We start from the raw sequence: 16768 nt of genomic DNA, 5'->3' as shown, positions 1-16768 counted from the left end.
GTAATTACCATTTCTTATGTTGGCAGCAGTAATCAGGGAAGACCTTCTGAGTCAATCATTAACAAGCAGACTTGGTCCTCTCTCCAATCAGCTCTATTCCTGGGTCTTCAGGAAACGGGGCAAGATAATTAGGGTGGAACCAGACTCTCCCAGGGTCAAACTTGGTTCCAGGGCAGTGAAAATGCCTAGAGACAAAGCTATAAGGGACAGTGACAGATTAGCAGCATACTGTCTCTGCAAGGAGCATGTGCTCAAGCTGACATGGATACCATCTTGGTCTTCAGCCTAATCATTACATCCTATGATGCCAACAAGAAAGGTAAGTGCTACTCTAGCCTAATCTCCTGGAAAATCCAAAGAGAGACCTAGAAAGTGTTTGGGGTCTCTTCAGGCAAATAGAGATATAGCCAATACTCAGTTGGCAATGCTTTCCAATCATCCTATGCGTCCTCTTGCAGGACTGCAACTTATTCAACCCAGAAAGATAGCTGTCTGTTTCATGGTGAGAAGCCTTCAGAGAATGTCTTGTTCATTTAATTAACATCAGAGTCCTTTCACATAGCTTTCTCTCCTGGAGGGTGCTGTCACAAATTCATAGCCCCTCATAAGATGTCTTCCTTTTTAAGGTGTTACATCCAAATATGTGGGGATGCTCTTGGGAGGGGAGAGCTAAGAAAAGGGTGGTGTGGAGGTGAAATGGCACCATTTTCTGCTCTTTGATAACTGTTCATTTAAAACATGATTTTCAAAGTGTCCTAAACATTTCATCTCTATAATTAGCTCACCAGAGTTAAGGCCAAACAGTATAATGTGCAGTAGTAGCAAATTTAGCAAATGAAGAAAACTCGCACAAAAAAAGAAGAAAAGAAAAAGAAAACTCACAACACCCTGTGAGTTATATAGCAAAAAGCATAAATTACTATGACCTATGGTTCCATAGAATTCAGAAAGATACCTTGTTCAAGGTTACACTTAATAAACTTTCAAAAGTTTTAAAACAAGAGCAGGAAGGAGAAGAGGTAATAATCAGTGTTTGAAGGAAAAGGTTGGTTAGTCTTTCATTAACTTCATTTAACTCTATTTTACCTCCCCAACCCCAAGGATAATAGATTGGTACTCAATTTTCTTTATACTAGTCTAACTTCCTCTTATATATACTTTTAAGTCTTTGGGAGAAATTTTTATATTACCAATTGCAAGCTTTGAGAGAAGGAACTAACTACATTATTTTGTATCTCCCTCTCCAGTGCCTGAAATTCTAAACAGTAAAGCCTGACCTTTTTTTTTTTTTTTTTTTTTTTTTTTTTTTTCTTCCAGAACTCAGAGATAGCCATTGTCAAGTGGAACAGCTCCCTGGGCTCTTCTCAACGGGTATGAGAAGCACCAGGGATGTGCTAATGCCAGGTATGGAATGAGCTCTCCCTTCCTGAAAAAAAAAAAAAAATCACTTTGCCAGAAAGTTTTTACTTTTGAAAGATGCCTATCTCTCCCATTCCTAGCTCAGATCTCAAATACCCTATTTTAAAATATATATTTTATTGATTTTATACAGCAAGGAAGGGAGAGGGATAGAGAGTTAGAAACATCGAAGAGAGAGAAACATCGATCAGAGAGAAACATCGATCAGCTGCCTCCTGCACACCCCCTACTGGGGATGTGCCTGCAACCAAGGTACATGCCCTTGACCGGAATCGAACCTGGGACCCTTCAGTCCACAGGCCGACGCTCTATCCACTGAGCTAAACCGGTTAGGGCTCAAATACCCTATTTTAAAGATACGTATTCCCCCAAAAGGCTTTCTGGAAACCAATATTTTAAAATATATTTTATTGATTTTTTTACAGAGAGGAAGGGAGAGGGATAGAGAGTTAGAAACATCGATCAGAGAGAAACATCGATCAGCTGCCTCCTGCACACCCCCTACTGGGGATGAGTCCGCAACCAAGGTACATGCCCTTGACCGGAATCGAACCTGGGACCCTTCAGTCCACAGGCCGACGCTCTATCCACTGAGCCAAACCAGTTAGGGCTGGAAACCAATTTTTGAATTAACTCTTATTAGCTAAGGCATGGCTATATAAATCAAAAAAGGGGGTGAAGAAAGAGAAGGAGGCAGTACTCAACCCTCTCTGCATTAGAGAAGACAATCTATGAGCATTTCTCTGGGCTGAAATTACTGCAGTTACCTATCTTCATGGGATTCATGGTAGGAAGAAAGAAAGGCAGGTTTGTATATTAAGTACCATAAGCACATACTAAGGAAAAAATCAACTAAAAAGAGACAAAAATACAGCAGTGGAGTTTAACGAGTCAATACAGTAGTTCAGCCATTCAGATTAAGAACCAGCTTCCTGTCCAGGCAGTGTGGTTCAGTGGTTGAGTGTCGACCCAAGAACTGGGAGGTCACAGTTTGATTCCCCATCAGGGCACATACCTGGACTGGGTGCTCAATTCCCAGTGAGGAGCGTGCAGAAGGCAGCTGATCGATGATTCTCTCTCATCATTAATGTTTCTATCTCTCCCTCTCCCTTCTGTTCTGAAAGCAATAAATATATGCCAGCTTCCTTTATTCTCTTTGGCTGATCTCTTTGCAGAAGCTCAAGCAGAAGACAACAGGTCCACCTTCGTCCAAATTCTGACTGTGGCTACCCTGCAGTGCCTTGCCTCTGGGAGCAAAGTAAAAGTCAGCCTTGAATATTCAGAGAAAAGGCCAAAGGTCAAGCATACTCTAAAGAACCTGAGAGTTATTGCTGCTCCCCATAGAAACAGCACTGCTTTCCCAAGCTGTCACCTAACCCCCACATCCAACTTTCAGAATGGATCTCTTCTAACAGGCAAAGGTGAGATTGGAACATGAGGTGAAGGTAGGCATGACTTTTACTTATAACCCTGAATGCAGGTAGAGCTTAGTAGCAGCTAATACCTCAAGGAAATGGATTATCCTCTCCTTTGGAAATCTATGTCCTCTCTGAGACTCAGTTTTCTAATCTCTAAGGGCCCTTCTAGTCCTGACATGCGGCAATTTTCACATGCTCTCATTTCTGATGGGTCGTCTTTCACAATGGTTATTTGATTTTGATTTACTCTGAATGCACATAGTAAAATGTTCAAACAACACAGGTTTCCAGTGAAAAGTAAATCTCCCTTGTTCTACTCCCTCAGTCCTCCAGTACTCTATCCCTGAGGGAAACCCTATTAACAACTTACTGAGTTTCCTTCCAGAGATATTCTAAGCATGTATGGATGTATATATTTTAAACACATAAATAGTAGCATATCATATACACTATTCAATACCTTGCTTTTTTCCACTTAACAATGTATCGTATAGGTTGTTCCATATCAATATGTATAAACTAGAGGCCCAGTGCATGAAATTTGTGCATGGGTGGGGTCCCTCGGGGTGGCCTGCGAAGATCAGGCCCTAGCTCGCGTCCCCAGCCTCACAGCCCTGTCTGGCACCCTGCCTTGGCCTGGTGCCAGCCGCTCACCTGCTCCACCATCCCGCCGTGGTCCCGCTCTCATCGGGGCCCATTGTGGCCAGCAGCACCTCCACTGTAGCCCACTGCCAGCACCGCTATGCCCGCCATGTTCCACACCACCCCCTGTTGGTCAGCGCGCATCAGCGAGTGGTCAAACTCCAGGTCGGTCAAACTCCCGCCCGAGGGGACAATTTGCATATTAGGCTTTTATTATATAGGATATGTCTTATTCCTTGTAACTGTTGTACAGTATTACATTTTATGGCTATACTATCACCAGTTCCCTATGGATGGATATTTTGGTTGTTTCCAAACTCTTGCAAATACAAACAATGCTGCAAGCAATAATCTTATACATTCTTCTTTGTGTGCCTACAATTTATCAATAGGATAAATTCCAAGCAGGGTTGCTGTATCAAAGTTTAATAGATTTTGCTAAGTTACCCTCCACGGTGGTTGTTCGGTTTTTCACTTCCACACACATTGAGGGTGCCTGTTCCCCCACAGTTGCTGAGCAATGGCTCTTGACATCTGCCTTAAGTTTCTCTGCTTCTGTCCTTCCTTCCTTCTCCCACCATTCTTTCTGTCAACTAGTTTATGATCTATACATTAGTATTGGCAGTTCCCCCTACATACAGGCAATTCCCTAGAAGCTACTGTTGCACTGCTGGAAAAAATTAAATAAAACTTGACACTTTTAGAGAAACTGAGGGTTCACCAGCAGAATAATGGGGGGAAAACTTTTAAAACTACCATCTGTTTAGAGGACTAGAAATTGGGAAATAAGTGGATAGGTTCTTGGGATGTGGCCCAGTTATAGTAAATTATAAATCCTCACATGACATGAATGTTTTCATTCCTTTATTATACTTTCTAAAGTTCACATGGTAATCACTTTGTGTGAAGAAAAAAAACAACACAAAAAACTCTTAAAAACTTAAAAGCCTCTCACAGTATTTGGGGGATTTCAGTCATTCAGTGTTAAAGCAAATTAATTCAACCAGATTGTTCTCTTTCTAACATGTGACACCCCCACCCTATGAGTCAATGATAAGTGTGATGGGGAACAGTGAACTTAAGTTATTTTGGAGTCTAGAGCACTTTGTACAGGGTGAATCTTTCTTGGATATAATGCTATGCAGTGTTGGACTCAGAGCAATTAAGACACTAGCTTTTAGAGATTTGGGACAGGGAAAACTGGGAGATTAAGAGGAGAGATGCCAATGATCAACCTGCCCTAATTCAGCAATTTGCTTTGGGCTAGCCTAGAGTCCAGGGAAGGAGGAAAAGTTTAAGCCAGCGATTTTCAATGGGTGTGCTGCAAGAATTTTTAAGACATGCAATACCTGATTTTTAGTCAGGGGCACTGGCCTGTTTCCCTTAGATTGTTAAATTAAAAAATAGCTGTCCAGTGTGGCTGAATAAAAAATTATACCTATTTATTTTTGTCAGATCAGCAAAAAAAAAATCTTTTTGGGGTGTTCCCTGGAATTTTAGTAGTTTCTGTGTGCCATGAGATGGAAAAGGTTGAAAATAGCTGGTTTAAGCTAATACCCTTACTATTTGAGCTGTGCAAAGAAAGTAAATGGATATTTGCAGGTTAGTTTGGGGATCTAATCATCAGTCAAGATACATTTCTTGAACAATGATGAATTGCAGACACCCAATTTATGAGTGGAATTTTGAAATATTGCCCCATTTGTGAGTATGAAACTGCCTATTCTGAATTCAAACTTACACTGAGTGCCAGGAAGTGACACACTCCAAGTACAGTAGAAATAAGGTACATGGTCAAATTTATAAGGTCATAGAAGAGATGCCCACTATAGACGACATCAGTCTACACAGGAGAATGTCCCAGAAACAGAAGTCAGTACGTGGAAATGTTCCCAGAGCAAAGTAGGAATCTGAAATTGTAAGGCTGAGAATGGACTGCAACACAGTTGGTCATCAGAAGATGTGCGTTGACATGCAATCTAGAAAAATGTAAGATGGCGACTATTTGTTACTGTTTATGGAATTTGGCCAAGGAAAAGATCCTCTATTATAAATATTCTGATAATTCTTTCTGATGAGAGAGGACTCGTAGGTCTTTATCACGTCTGATAAGGTTTACACCATCTAGTTCCTATTCCTCAGATTCTACATTAATCAAGAAACTTTCCAATTATGCATTAGGTTTCACAAGAACCTGTAGGTTTAGAAAAGGGTATCTAGAAGAGAAAAACATCATATCTGATCCATTTGACAGACACATTCTCCTATGTAAATATTTTTAATGTCATTTTAGTATATAGATTAGGTTCCTGGGAATTTGACTGGTGTGAACTAATTCCTATGGTCTGTTTACCCCATGTGAAACTGTGAGTAAAGGAGAAATATTACACAAATGTTTATTCTGATATTAATGATCACCTTTGACAAGTTACTTAATTTCTCCAGTGCTGTTTCTATAGGTCAGTGATGGCGAACCTATGACCCACGTGTCAGAGGGGACAGGCGAATTCATTTTTTTGGTTGATTTTTCTTTGTTAAATGGCATTTAAACATATAAAATAAATATCAAAAATATAAGTCTTTGTTTTACTATGGTTGCAAATATCAAAAAATTTCTATATGTGACACGGCACCAGAGTTAACTTAGGGTTTTTCAAAATGCTGACAAGCCGAGCTCAAAAGGTTCGCCATCACTGCTATAGGTACAAATGAGGGGTTTGACTACATGGTCTGATTTCTATAAATGTACAGCTGAGGTTTAGATCCGAAGCACAAACCCAATAGCCCTTTCAACCTGCTAGTATTATTACAGAATAGGCTCTGAAAGAGACTTCCATTTAAATACAATGCACCTAATGTTCCCTTTTTAAAATAAGTTATTTTTTAAGAAAGCAAAGCATCATCTCCTAAATCATCCATTTCATAAATTTGGATTTTTGTTTCTCTCATTAAAGTGGGGCATTCATGCCCAAATATCCTTAGCCAAAGAAAAGCTAATATTGCAATTCCATCATCACTGGGAATGGAGAGCTGTATTTACAAATGTGCTCCACCTTAATGCTGTTACCTAGCAGATGAGATCTACTACTAGAGATGAACTGCCAACATGGATGGGCATTAATTCAGAAACTAGGCAGAAATAAAAATACACTGACAGATGAAGAAGCCTATGAAGTAGACTTTGCAACAGTGGCCCCGGAAGGTGGGGAGACATGCTATAGTGAAATACCATTATCCCTATGGTTAGAGGGCACAGTTCTACTTAGAGGATCTCTAGGTTTTTCCTCCTCCTCCAATCATAATATCATTCAGTGTGCAGAGTGTTTTCACCTGCTTTCTCATCTTCACATCACCCCAATGAAATAGGTAGATCAAGAATTATCCTTTATAATAAAGAGCTAATGTGCTAATTAGACTGAACAGCAGAACGACCATCCGGGGCTGCAAGGGCCGGGCCCCTTGCATGAATTTCGTCCATTGGGCCTCTAGTTTTATTATAACCATCTTACAGACAAGGAGACCAAAACTCAGAGAACTTAGGTGACTTGTCCAAAGTGAGATTTGCTTATCTTCAGCTCATCAGTCTCATAAAACATATGTTATCACTTCAGAGACCTGACTGGCACTATGCTGAAAATACTTCACATAATTTCCTTGTTTTTTTCTTTTGAAACTGTGGCTCTTTGTCTCTGTCTTTGCTAACACTGTCTTCCTGATTAAAATGAAATCAAGGATGAGCCCTTACCCTGTAATTTCATGTACAGTGTCTGGTACTGTGGCCACTGGCCTCTGAAGTAAGGAACTATCATTTTCACATGGACTTAATCAAGACATGGGAGAGTAATTTAGAAACATCAAGTAGGACTTACAGACCTCAATTTAATAAGCAATGATAAGAGACCATTCAAAATGGAATAGGAACCACTGTCTGAATTGGATTAGGTCAATTCTGGAGGCAAGTGAAGTTCATTCCAGACTACAGCCAGAATTTGTCTGCATCATCTCATCACTTCCACAGTTGGTCTGAGTCACCATCATCACTCATTGGATTTCTGCAATAGCCCCCTAACAGGTGATTCTGCTTCTACCCTTGCCCTGCTACAGTCTCTTTCAGTGATCCTTTAAAAAATAAAACCATCATATCATTCCTCTGCTCAAAACCTTGTAATGGATCCCCATTTCTTTTTTAAAAAATATGTTTCTATTGACCTGAGAGAGAGAGGCAGGGAGAAGGAGAGAGAGAGAGAGAATCATCAATTGGTTGCCTCCCCAAAGCACTCAACCAAGGATCAAACCCAGGTATGTGCCCTGACCAGGAATCCAACCCAGTGACCTTTCAGAGCACAGGATGGGACACACTCAACCACCTGAGCCACACCGGGCAGGACTGGATCCCCATTTCAATCAGAGTAAAAACCAAAGTCCTTAAACTGGCCTACAAGGCCCTCAGTGATATGGGCCCATTTCCTTCAGTGGTTCGCAACCTTGGCTGCACATTAGAATCACCTGGGAATCTTTTTAAAATCCTGATTTCTGGGCCTCATCCTCCGGAAATTGTTTCTTTGTTACTAATGTTGTGGCCTCACCCCATAACAAAGAAACAGAATTTCCGGAGGATGAGGCCCAGAAATCAGGATTTTAAAAAGATTCCCAGGTGATTCTAATGTGCAGCCAAGGTTGAGAACCACTGCTTTAGATCCTTATCTCCTACTCCTGCCCCCTTGGTCACTCTACTCCAATCTCACTGGCCTCCTCGCTTGTCCTCTAAAACTGTAACATGCCAGACATCTCTGCCTATACTCTAGCTCTCGCCTCTGCCTAGGTCACTACAACAGGTCCTTGAATAACATCATTTTGTTATAACATTGATGGGAAAAAAATTGATTTCCACTAGGGCAGTGATGGCGAACCTATGACACGCGAACTCATTTTTTTGGTTGATTTTTCTTTGTTAAATGGCATTTAAATATATAAAATAAATATCAAAAATATAAGTCTTTGTTTTACTATGGTTGCAAATATCAAAAAATTTCTATATGTGACACGGCACCAGAGTTAAGTTAGGGTTTTTCAAAATGCTGACACGCCGAGCTCAAAAGGTTCGCCATCACTGCACTAAGGCCACTGTCTGTGTGGAGTTTACATGTTCTCCCCAGTCTGCAAGGGTTTCCCTCCGTACACTAGTTTCCTCTCACACCCCAAAGACGTGCATATTTTACGTGACTTGGTGTATCTACATTGCTCTAGTCTCCATGTGGGTGTATGTGAGGGTGCCCTGAAGTGGAAGGGCTCCCTGTCCAGGGGTTTCCCCGCTGAGTTGCTGGGATAGGCTCTGGCCACCCTCAACCCTGAACTGGCATAAGCAGCTTAGAAAAGAATTATCTTGCTTTTTTAAAATTAATATTTATTAAATATATGTATAGTTCACATTTATTTCAAAGTTTATTAGAAGTGTTTGGGGTCTTTAGAAATTTGGTGATGTTTTTTTGATCAGAAATATGCTGTAGGAACCCAATTCTTGTTTATATCAGTTAGCCTATGGGACAACTGGTTTTGTTATATGTCATTTCGCCTTAAAGTCACAGTTTCCAAACCTAGCGACAACGTTAGTGAGGATTTACTATACCTTCCAGGTATCTGCATGGCTATTCCCCTCACCTCCTTCAAGTCTTGGCTCAATTCTCACCTTCTCAATGAAACCAGCCTACACTGCATGTTGCCAAACCACTGCCCACCTGCACCGCATCCCTAGACTGCTCCCTTACTTTCCTCAACTTTTTAAAATATTATTTTTATTTTGTTATTGATTTAAGATAGGAAGGGAGAGGAAGAGGGAGAGCGAGATAGAAACATCAATGATGAGAGAGAATCATTGATCGGCTGTCTCCTGCATGCCCCACACTGGGGATGGAGCCCGAAACCTGGGCATGTGCCCTGACCATGAACCGAACAGTGACCTCCTGGTTCATAGGTCAATGCTCAGCCACTGAGCCATGCCAGCTGGGCACCTTCCTCTACTTTAATTTTTTTTCTTTGTAGCACATACCATAAAATTTACTCTATTTATTGTGGTCTGCTTCCCCCTCCTCCCCTCAACCCTTTCTCTCCTTTACTCCTTCCCTGGCTAGAATGCATCCAACTGATATATCCAAAGTAATGAAGTAGTCTCTGGCACATAATAGATACAGGATTCATTTTTAATTATTTGCAGAATGAATGAAATTGAGGAGTGCATGTAGCTGGGTGGTCTTTCCTTCTTCTTCCAACTCCTTTGGCTTTCCCCGATCCCCTCTCAGAGTAGTTGACTTACACTCCACCAGACAAACTTGCAGCAGTCATTAAGGTAAATGATAATATTTCATGCTCCTCCTTGGACTTTGGAGCCACCTTTTTAAAAGATGGAAACTTTGAACAGTGTTACGCCCTCCATCCTTATTATTATTATGGCCTTAAGAATGATAGGCAAACAAGATATGGTCTACTCCTCCGCTTTGATCCTACATTAGTCAAAGGCCTCCTGGGGATTTTAATCCATATCTCTTATTAGTATCTCTATTCTCATTTACTCTTGGCATTATTTGGAGCTTACACCCTAAACCTATGGACAGGTCAATGGGGCCACAGTGAGAAGTTTAGTATCATCTTGGGTAGAGCTAGGGTCTTTTGTCAGATAAAATCAAATGCAGGATAAAGTTTTCTCAGTTGTCCTTTCATTCTTTCTTTTCTTATAGCTTTTTTACCAGGGATCTTCCAATGTAAGGTCTACCCAGCAATGAGGACTTCATTAGAGGCTTTTCCCACCACTACCACCTCCATAACTCCAGGGAATAAAGAAGGAGAGAAAACTACAAGTATTGATGATTTTTCTACCCCTTTGAAACAACAAGGTACAGAATAAGTAATGGTGAGATAAGAACAGAAAGAAAAACATTTTTAAGCCCAACATTAGCCTGGGTCTCCTAGGATTTTCCTGGAGGTTGAGAAGTTACACAGAGTTTCTATTAGAAAAACCACTCCATTTCTTGTGGAAAAAAATCAGTTTCTCTATAAAGAAGGTCCCAGAAATGTTTGTAGTTTGACACTAGAGACATGTGCTGCATAACATTTTGGTCTATGATGGACCTACTGTATATATAGTATAGTACATAATACTTGATAATAATAAATGACTGTTACTGTTTTATGTATTTACTATTCTACACTTTTTTTTATCATTGCTTTAGAGTGTACTCTTTCTATTTGAAAGAAAAGTTTGCTGTAAGACAGTATGTTGTGTTAAGCCAGCAGCAGCCTCATACATCCTGTGTTTACTGTCTCTTGATTATACCCTTTTCTCTTGTGCTTGATTTAACCTCAGGTTGTTTTATAAATTTTGTGTAGCTTAAATGTACAGTGTTGTATCAAGTCTACAGTAGTGTACAGTAATGTCCTAGATCTTCACATTCACTCACCCACTCACTCACTGACTCACCCAGAGCAACTTCCAGATGTGCAAGCTCCATTCATGGTAAGTGCCCTGTATAGATATACCATTTTTTATCTTTTACACTGTATTTTTACTGTACCTTTTCTATACACAAATACCAATGTGCTACAATTGCCTACAGTATTCAATACAGTAACATGCTGTAGAGGAGCAATACACTATACCATATAGCCTAGGAGTGTAGTAGGCTACACCATCTAGATAGTGTAAGTGCACTCTCTCATTTTTGCTCAGTGATGGAATTGCCTAATGATGCATTTCTCAGAATGTATCCCGGTTGTTAAGGGGCATATGACTGTATTAATAGTGCTTTACCTCAACACCAATGAGCTAATCTTGCAGCCAGATTTGGGGACAGAATGAAATGTATTTATGTGGTAGGCAATACCAGCCACTGCATGTATAGACAGGCGACATTTACACACTGAGCAATTATTATAGTGATGGCAACAACCAAGTGCATGTTTCATCTGCACGGTTTTTGGAAATGACCTTCCCTAAATTGGCCAGAACTCAAATTCTGTAAGATTCTGGCTTGGGTTACATCCTAGTTCCTACCGGGAGAAAAATAAATATGAGACTAGTAATAACAAGATGCATATAAGCCATTTGTCCCCAAATTTGACTTATGACCTAGGAGCAATGCCAACTCACCTTTGTTCCTCCTATGCCCCACTAAAGCCACGAGGAGCAAAGAGGGTGATTTTCTAGGTAGAGACCCTGAGAGGGCTGCTGGTGAAAGAAGAGTTTAGAACTCCTTGGGCACTCCCACCCCTTTTCCTCTCTTGAGAGCAGTGCAAGAATGGGTCCTACTTGATCATGGAAAAATCCCAAATCCCAGGGAAGGTGACTCTCTGAGATTAGAGCAGAGCCCATGATGCCCATCCCACTCCTGACTCTAAGTCTGAACTGGAAACTGGGCCTCCGCCTCTGAATCTAGCTGGACCCCTCTTAGTCAGGTGAGCCAAGAGTCCTTCAAATCAGAGGGTTGATCTCTTCCCTCTCTCAAATTCTCTTTCTCCCTCTTCTACTCCTCTCTCTCCTTTTAGACACAGATGAAAATCTAGAGAAGAGGCAGAAATGGAGCATTGTGGTCAAATTTCTGATTGCTGGCACTCTGTTGTTCAGTGGAATCGCTATTACAGTGTTTGTCATTTTTGAAGTTCCATGTCCTGTAAGTTTGCTGATGTATTGGGTCCTTGGGCTTGATCTATAAAAATCTCCTTTTCCAGAGGCAGGTTGGCATAATAAGAAAAACATCCTGTAGACTTTGGAGTTTGGACAGACCTACCACTCACACTCACTTGAGTGGCTTTGAGAAAGTTGCTTGACTTGTCCAACCTCAGTAGTCTCATCTTTAAAATGGGACTAATGATATTTGCCTCTTATGGTGGTTATGAAGGTTAATTGAGATCCTGTGTGACAGGTGCCTGGCACATAGGAGGTCCTTGCTAAATGTGAGTTCCTTTCCTTTGCTGTACTTGTACATTCTCTAGAGAGGATAGAACCAATAGGACAGAATAGTTTCTTTAGAAGAGATAATTTTCTTTAAATGGCCCAACATGAGGTTTGGAAGATAGATAATCAAATGCATACCAGCCACCTAAAGTTAATACCAGTCATTTTTCTCCCCTCAGTGTCAATGCCTAAGAACCAGAGAACTATGCCAATGCCGGCGATTGTGGGGAAGGCAAAGGAAGGAAGGCCAACAACCTGAGGCAGCTGAACCCCAGCCTCACTCTCAGCCAGAGAAGGAAAGTGTCCTCTGTATGGTTTGTGCATTTGCTTGGAGAAAATGGGGCTAACCTATAAGTGCTGGGAGACAGGAAGCTGCTTCTGTTACGAAGCAAATGTGGTTAATTGTTTTATGTGTCAGGAAATAGGTAGGTATTTGTACTGCTATTTTCTTACCATTAGCCCAGCCATAACACAGTAGGGTACATACTGAAAATGCAGATTCCTGGGCCCCAGATATAATGAATCAGCAGAATGAATCAGGAATTTTTAACATGCTCCCTATGTAGAGGTGAATTTACTGTGAAATTAATGATGCTTAAGCAGGAACCATGGGACCTTGTATCCAATTTTGTATTTTAAAAAGTATATCATTTTTCTTTTTTTATAGAGGTGAATTTACTGTGAAATTAATGATGCTTAAGCTTCAGGAACCATGGGACCTTGTATCCAATTTTGAATTTTAAAAAGTATATCATTTTTCTTTTTTTTAAATGTTTTATTGATTTCATTTTTTGTTGTTGTTAATCCTCACCTGAGGAAATTTTTTCCATTGACTTTTATAGAGAGTGGAAGGAAAGGGGAGAGACAGAAAGAGAGAAACATTGATGTGAGAGAGACACATCAATTGGTTGCTTCCTACATGCACCCTGACCAGACCAGGGGATGGAGCCTACAACCGAGGTACGTGCCCTTGACTGGAGTCGAACCCCAGACCCTTCAGTCTGAGGGCTGGCGTTCTATCCACTGAGCCAAACCGTCTAGGGCTTTATTAATTTCAGAGAGAGGAAGAGAGAAATAGAAATATCAATCATTAGAGAGAATCATCTATCAGTATGCCCCTTACTGGGATGGATCTCGCAACCCATGCATGTGCCCTGACTGGGAATCAAACTGTGACCTCCTGGCTCATGGGTTAAAGCTCAGTCACTGAGCCACTCCTGCTAGGCTGTTTTCTTTTTCTTAAGAAAAGCTCCCCCAAACCCATAAGAGCTTCAGAGACCACAACTATGTGTCCATCCCTGCCCTTAGGTAACTCTTACATACACCAAAGTTTAGGAACTGCTACACTTGAACACAGTTTGATTTTCGGCAAAACAGCTTTTTCCCTCCATACCCTTGGGTTTCCTAACAAGATTATAAATTCATATTCCCCTTTAGTGTCTAAAACGGACACTACCTGACTGGTTCAGCTCAGCTGCTTTAAATCCAATTTCCCCATGAAGAGTGGATTCAGCCTTTGAATATAAGAAATTGATGGGCACCTTCTCTACAACAACTACAAGACAAAGAGACTAGGTCTCCAATACTTTCTAAATTAAAAATGGTACCCACTTTTGTAGAATTACAGCATTAAGAATGGGTCTCAAAGATTAAGTGTCCAGGATGGTACACATGCTGCTACCCTTTAATTCTGTGTTGGCTGCACATATCAATAATCAACCATAGTGCAACTAGAAGATGAATAAGTTCTGGAAATTTAATGCGTAGAATAGTGAGTACAGTCAACAATACTGTATTATGTTCTTCAAAATTGCTAAGAGACTAGATCTTAAATGTTCTCACCACAAAAAAGAAAAGATAATTATGTTCCGTGATAGAGGTGTTAGCTAAAGCTACAGTAGTAATCATATTACAATATATATAAATATGTCAAATCAACACATTGTACACCTTAAACTTACACAATGTTATATGTCAATTATATCTCAATTTTTAAGAAATCAAGCACAGCACTCTTTCCACCCAGGAATGGTATCAGAATCTTTCTTATCACATTGCATCAGATACTCAATGCCAACTTATTTGTTATCTCTGGTTTAGGTTAATATTTTTCATAATTTTGTTTCTTCTAATATTTGATGATGAGCTCATGTAAATTAGTATGATTTTATCATCTGGTGTATTTTTAGTTCTTTACTCCAATCTACATTATCATTTCTACTGAATATTGGAAAAAACTGGTCTGAAGGGGACTATAAAGTTTAGTTTAGAATTACAGGAAACCATGAAGCAGCAACTCTGAATTTTTCCCATGAACAAAATAAGCTGCTAAATAATAAAGAAATTAATAAAAATAGTAATAAGTAATTTTATACAAATTGCCTTATTTGAGCCACACAGAAATCATGGGAGGGAGCTAGGGCAGAAATATACATTTTTATTGATACTTACACTGAGGCCCAGAGAGGTTATGTGATGTTGCCAAGGTCACACAGGTGGTAGAAACAGAACTGAAGTCTAGATCTTTTCATTCCTATACTGGATTTACTGGCTTATTCATCCATTCCATAAAATTTTACCGAAAGTGCCAATTTAACTGCTGTGTGCCAAGTTCCCGCCTTCCAGAGGCTTACAGTCTATGTTCATAACAGGTTAGCATTTAGAAAGTACATACAAAATCAGATGGGGCATGGAGTCAGGTGTAGTGAGAATGGAAAAGGATTAGTAAAAAATATTTGGTCCACTTAGACCTAGGTCTCTGCTGCTTTTCCAACAGAGTGAGATTGTTTGGGCCTGATTCAAGGAATGAAGTAGAATTGTTGTGCACCTGGGATCCAAAGTAGCTGCAGACCCAGGGCCTTTCCATCCAAGGCAAATAGGTCAAGTAAGGGGTAGATGGGGCTCTTTGCTGGTAGGTTATAGGGTCCAACAAATTGTAGGTTTTCATACTAACTGTACCTTGCAGATACTTTCTCTGTGTAAGCACAATAACTTTCCCTAGAATTATTGGGAAGCAAAGAGGAAAAATGATGAGTACTTGGAATTATACAGGGTTTTGTACTTAGCTATTTTTTGGCGGTACATTAAAAAATACCCATTTGCATCCTTCTTTATCTTTCCTATTTTCTTTCGATCTCTAGGTTGGACAAAATGCTCCCAACTCAAACTCAACGAAAGCTGCCGAGATCACTGTTATCCACCAGACATACTTCTGAGAAGTTCTGCTCTGTCTCACACACTGCATGATGGATACTATACTGTCTTCTCACTATTATTAATCAAGATGGGCAGATTCTTGCCATTTCTGCACTCGTATCTTCAGCAGGAACATTGCAATCAATCAGTAATGCCAGGCCAATGAAGGGGGAGCCTGGGCTTATCAATCAATTACCCTCATGCCACTGGTACTGACTGAGTCACAAGCCTCTGAGATTCACTTTGTACTTCCACAAAAAGTGGGTATCTTCTCATCCCATCAAATGAAAACAGAAAGTCTTCCCTAAAAGGTTTAAACACAGCCTCCAAGGAATGGCGAAGAGCAGCCACAAGTGTGGCACAGTTCACCAACTCCTCTGTTATCTTCACGGCTGACTTCATGCTCACTGACTCTCAACTGGCTTAGGGTGGTGGTCCTGTTTTCCCAAGGTCTTATGATTGAGCCTCTGCCACCACAAGTAGCTATGAACACACTGATGAAGGGAATGTGAATTTAAGCATTCCAAGGTGCTTAGAGACTGCATATCATAGGACCCAGATGAGGTCTCCTGATAATCCAGAGTTCCTAAAGTGGCCCTGATATTGTACCCTACCATAGAGTGAGCAGTGTACATTCTGAATAAGGTCACGAGAGAAAAATGATTATCATAATCATTCTCAAGGAGGTACAGCTATAAGTCAAGTCTGACCTGCTTAAGTAAGAGTTTGGAAAGAAAGTGGAAAGAGATTATGCTAAAGCAGGATTTAGGTAAAAAGGGAATGGTGGGGGCAGATAAAACTGTTACCCTGCCTTTTTTCATAAAAGGCTGAAACCATTCTATTTTGTTGTGGTGAAATGTGCCTGTTTCTAAATAATTCTGTTTTCTTAGTTCTCTGATAAAAACCATATACTAATTGTAGTTTTCTTTTACTTCAAGTATTGTCCAAAAAATAATGATTCTCAAAACTGTACCAACAGAGGAATATATCTTGCCATAAACCCTGAATTAATATTCAAGCAAGTCTAGAAGAGCTGGAACAGAAATAAAGCATAGATGATGGTAGTTTTCAAGGAAGCCGTAGAGACCCTCTAGGCATCCTAAAGTACTGGAGCCTTGAAAATATAGCAGGTGAAGACAACAGAGCACTG

At 40.3% G+C, this 16768-nt stretch overlaps 1 protein-coding gene across 1 annotated transcript; it reads left to right on the top strand.

Moving 5' to 3' along the window:
- The first annotated feature begins 261 nt into the window (after positions 1 to 261).
- Positions 262 to 15725, top strand: LOC102246381 (chromosome unknown open reading frame, human C17orf78). Its single transcript, XM_005858536.2, has 7 exons — positions 262 to 319; positions 1318 to 1404; positions 2595 to 2840; positions 10211 to 10331; positions 12010 to 12139; positions 12603 to 12725; positions 15564 to 15725. The coding sequence occupies exons 1-7, from the start codon at positions 262 to 264 to the stop codon at positions 15636 to 15638; spliced, it is 840 nt and encodes a 279-aa protein (XP_005858598.1). The 3' UTR covers positions 15639 to 15725.
- Positions 15726 to 16768: the final 1043 nt, after the last annotated feature.

This window comes from Myotis brandtii, unplaced genomic scaffold (assembly GCF_000412655.1).
Source record: "Myotis brandtii unplaced genomic scaffold, ASM41265v1 scaffold120, whole genome shotgun sequence".
NCBI lineage: Eukaryota > Metazoa > Chordata > Mammalia > Chiroptera > Vespertilionidae > Myotis > Myotis brandtii.
Note: the sequence above shows the minus strand (reverse complement) of the source record. Positions and strands in the feature narration are given on the sequence as shown.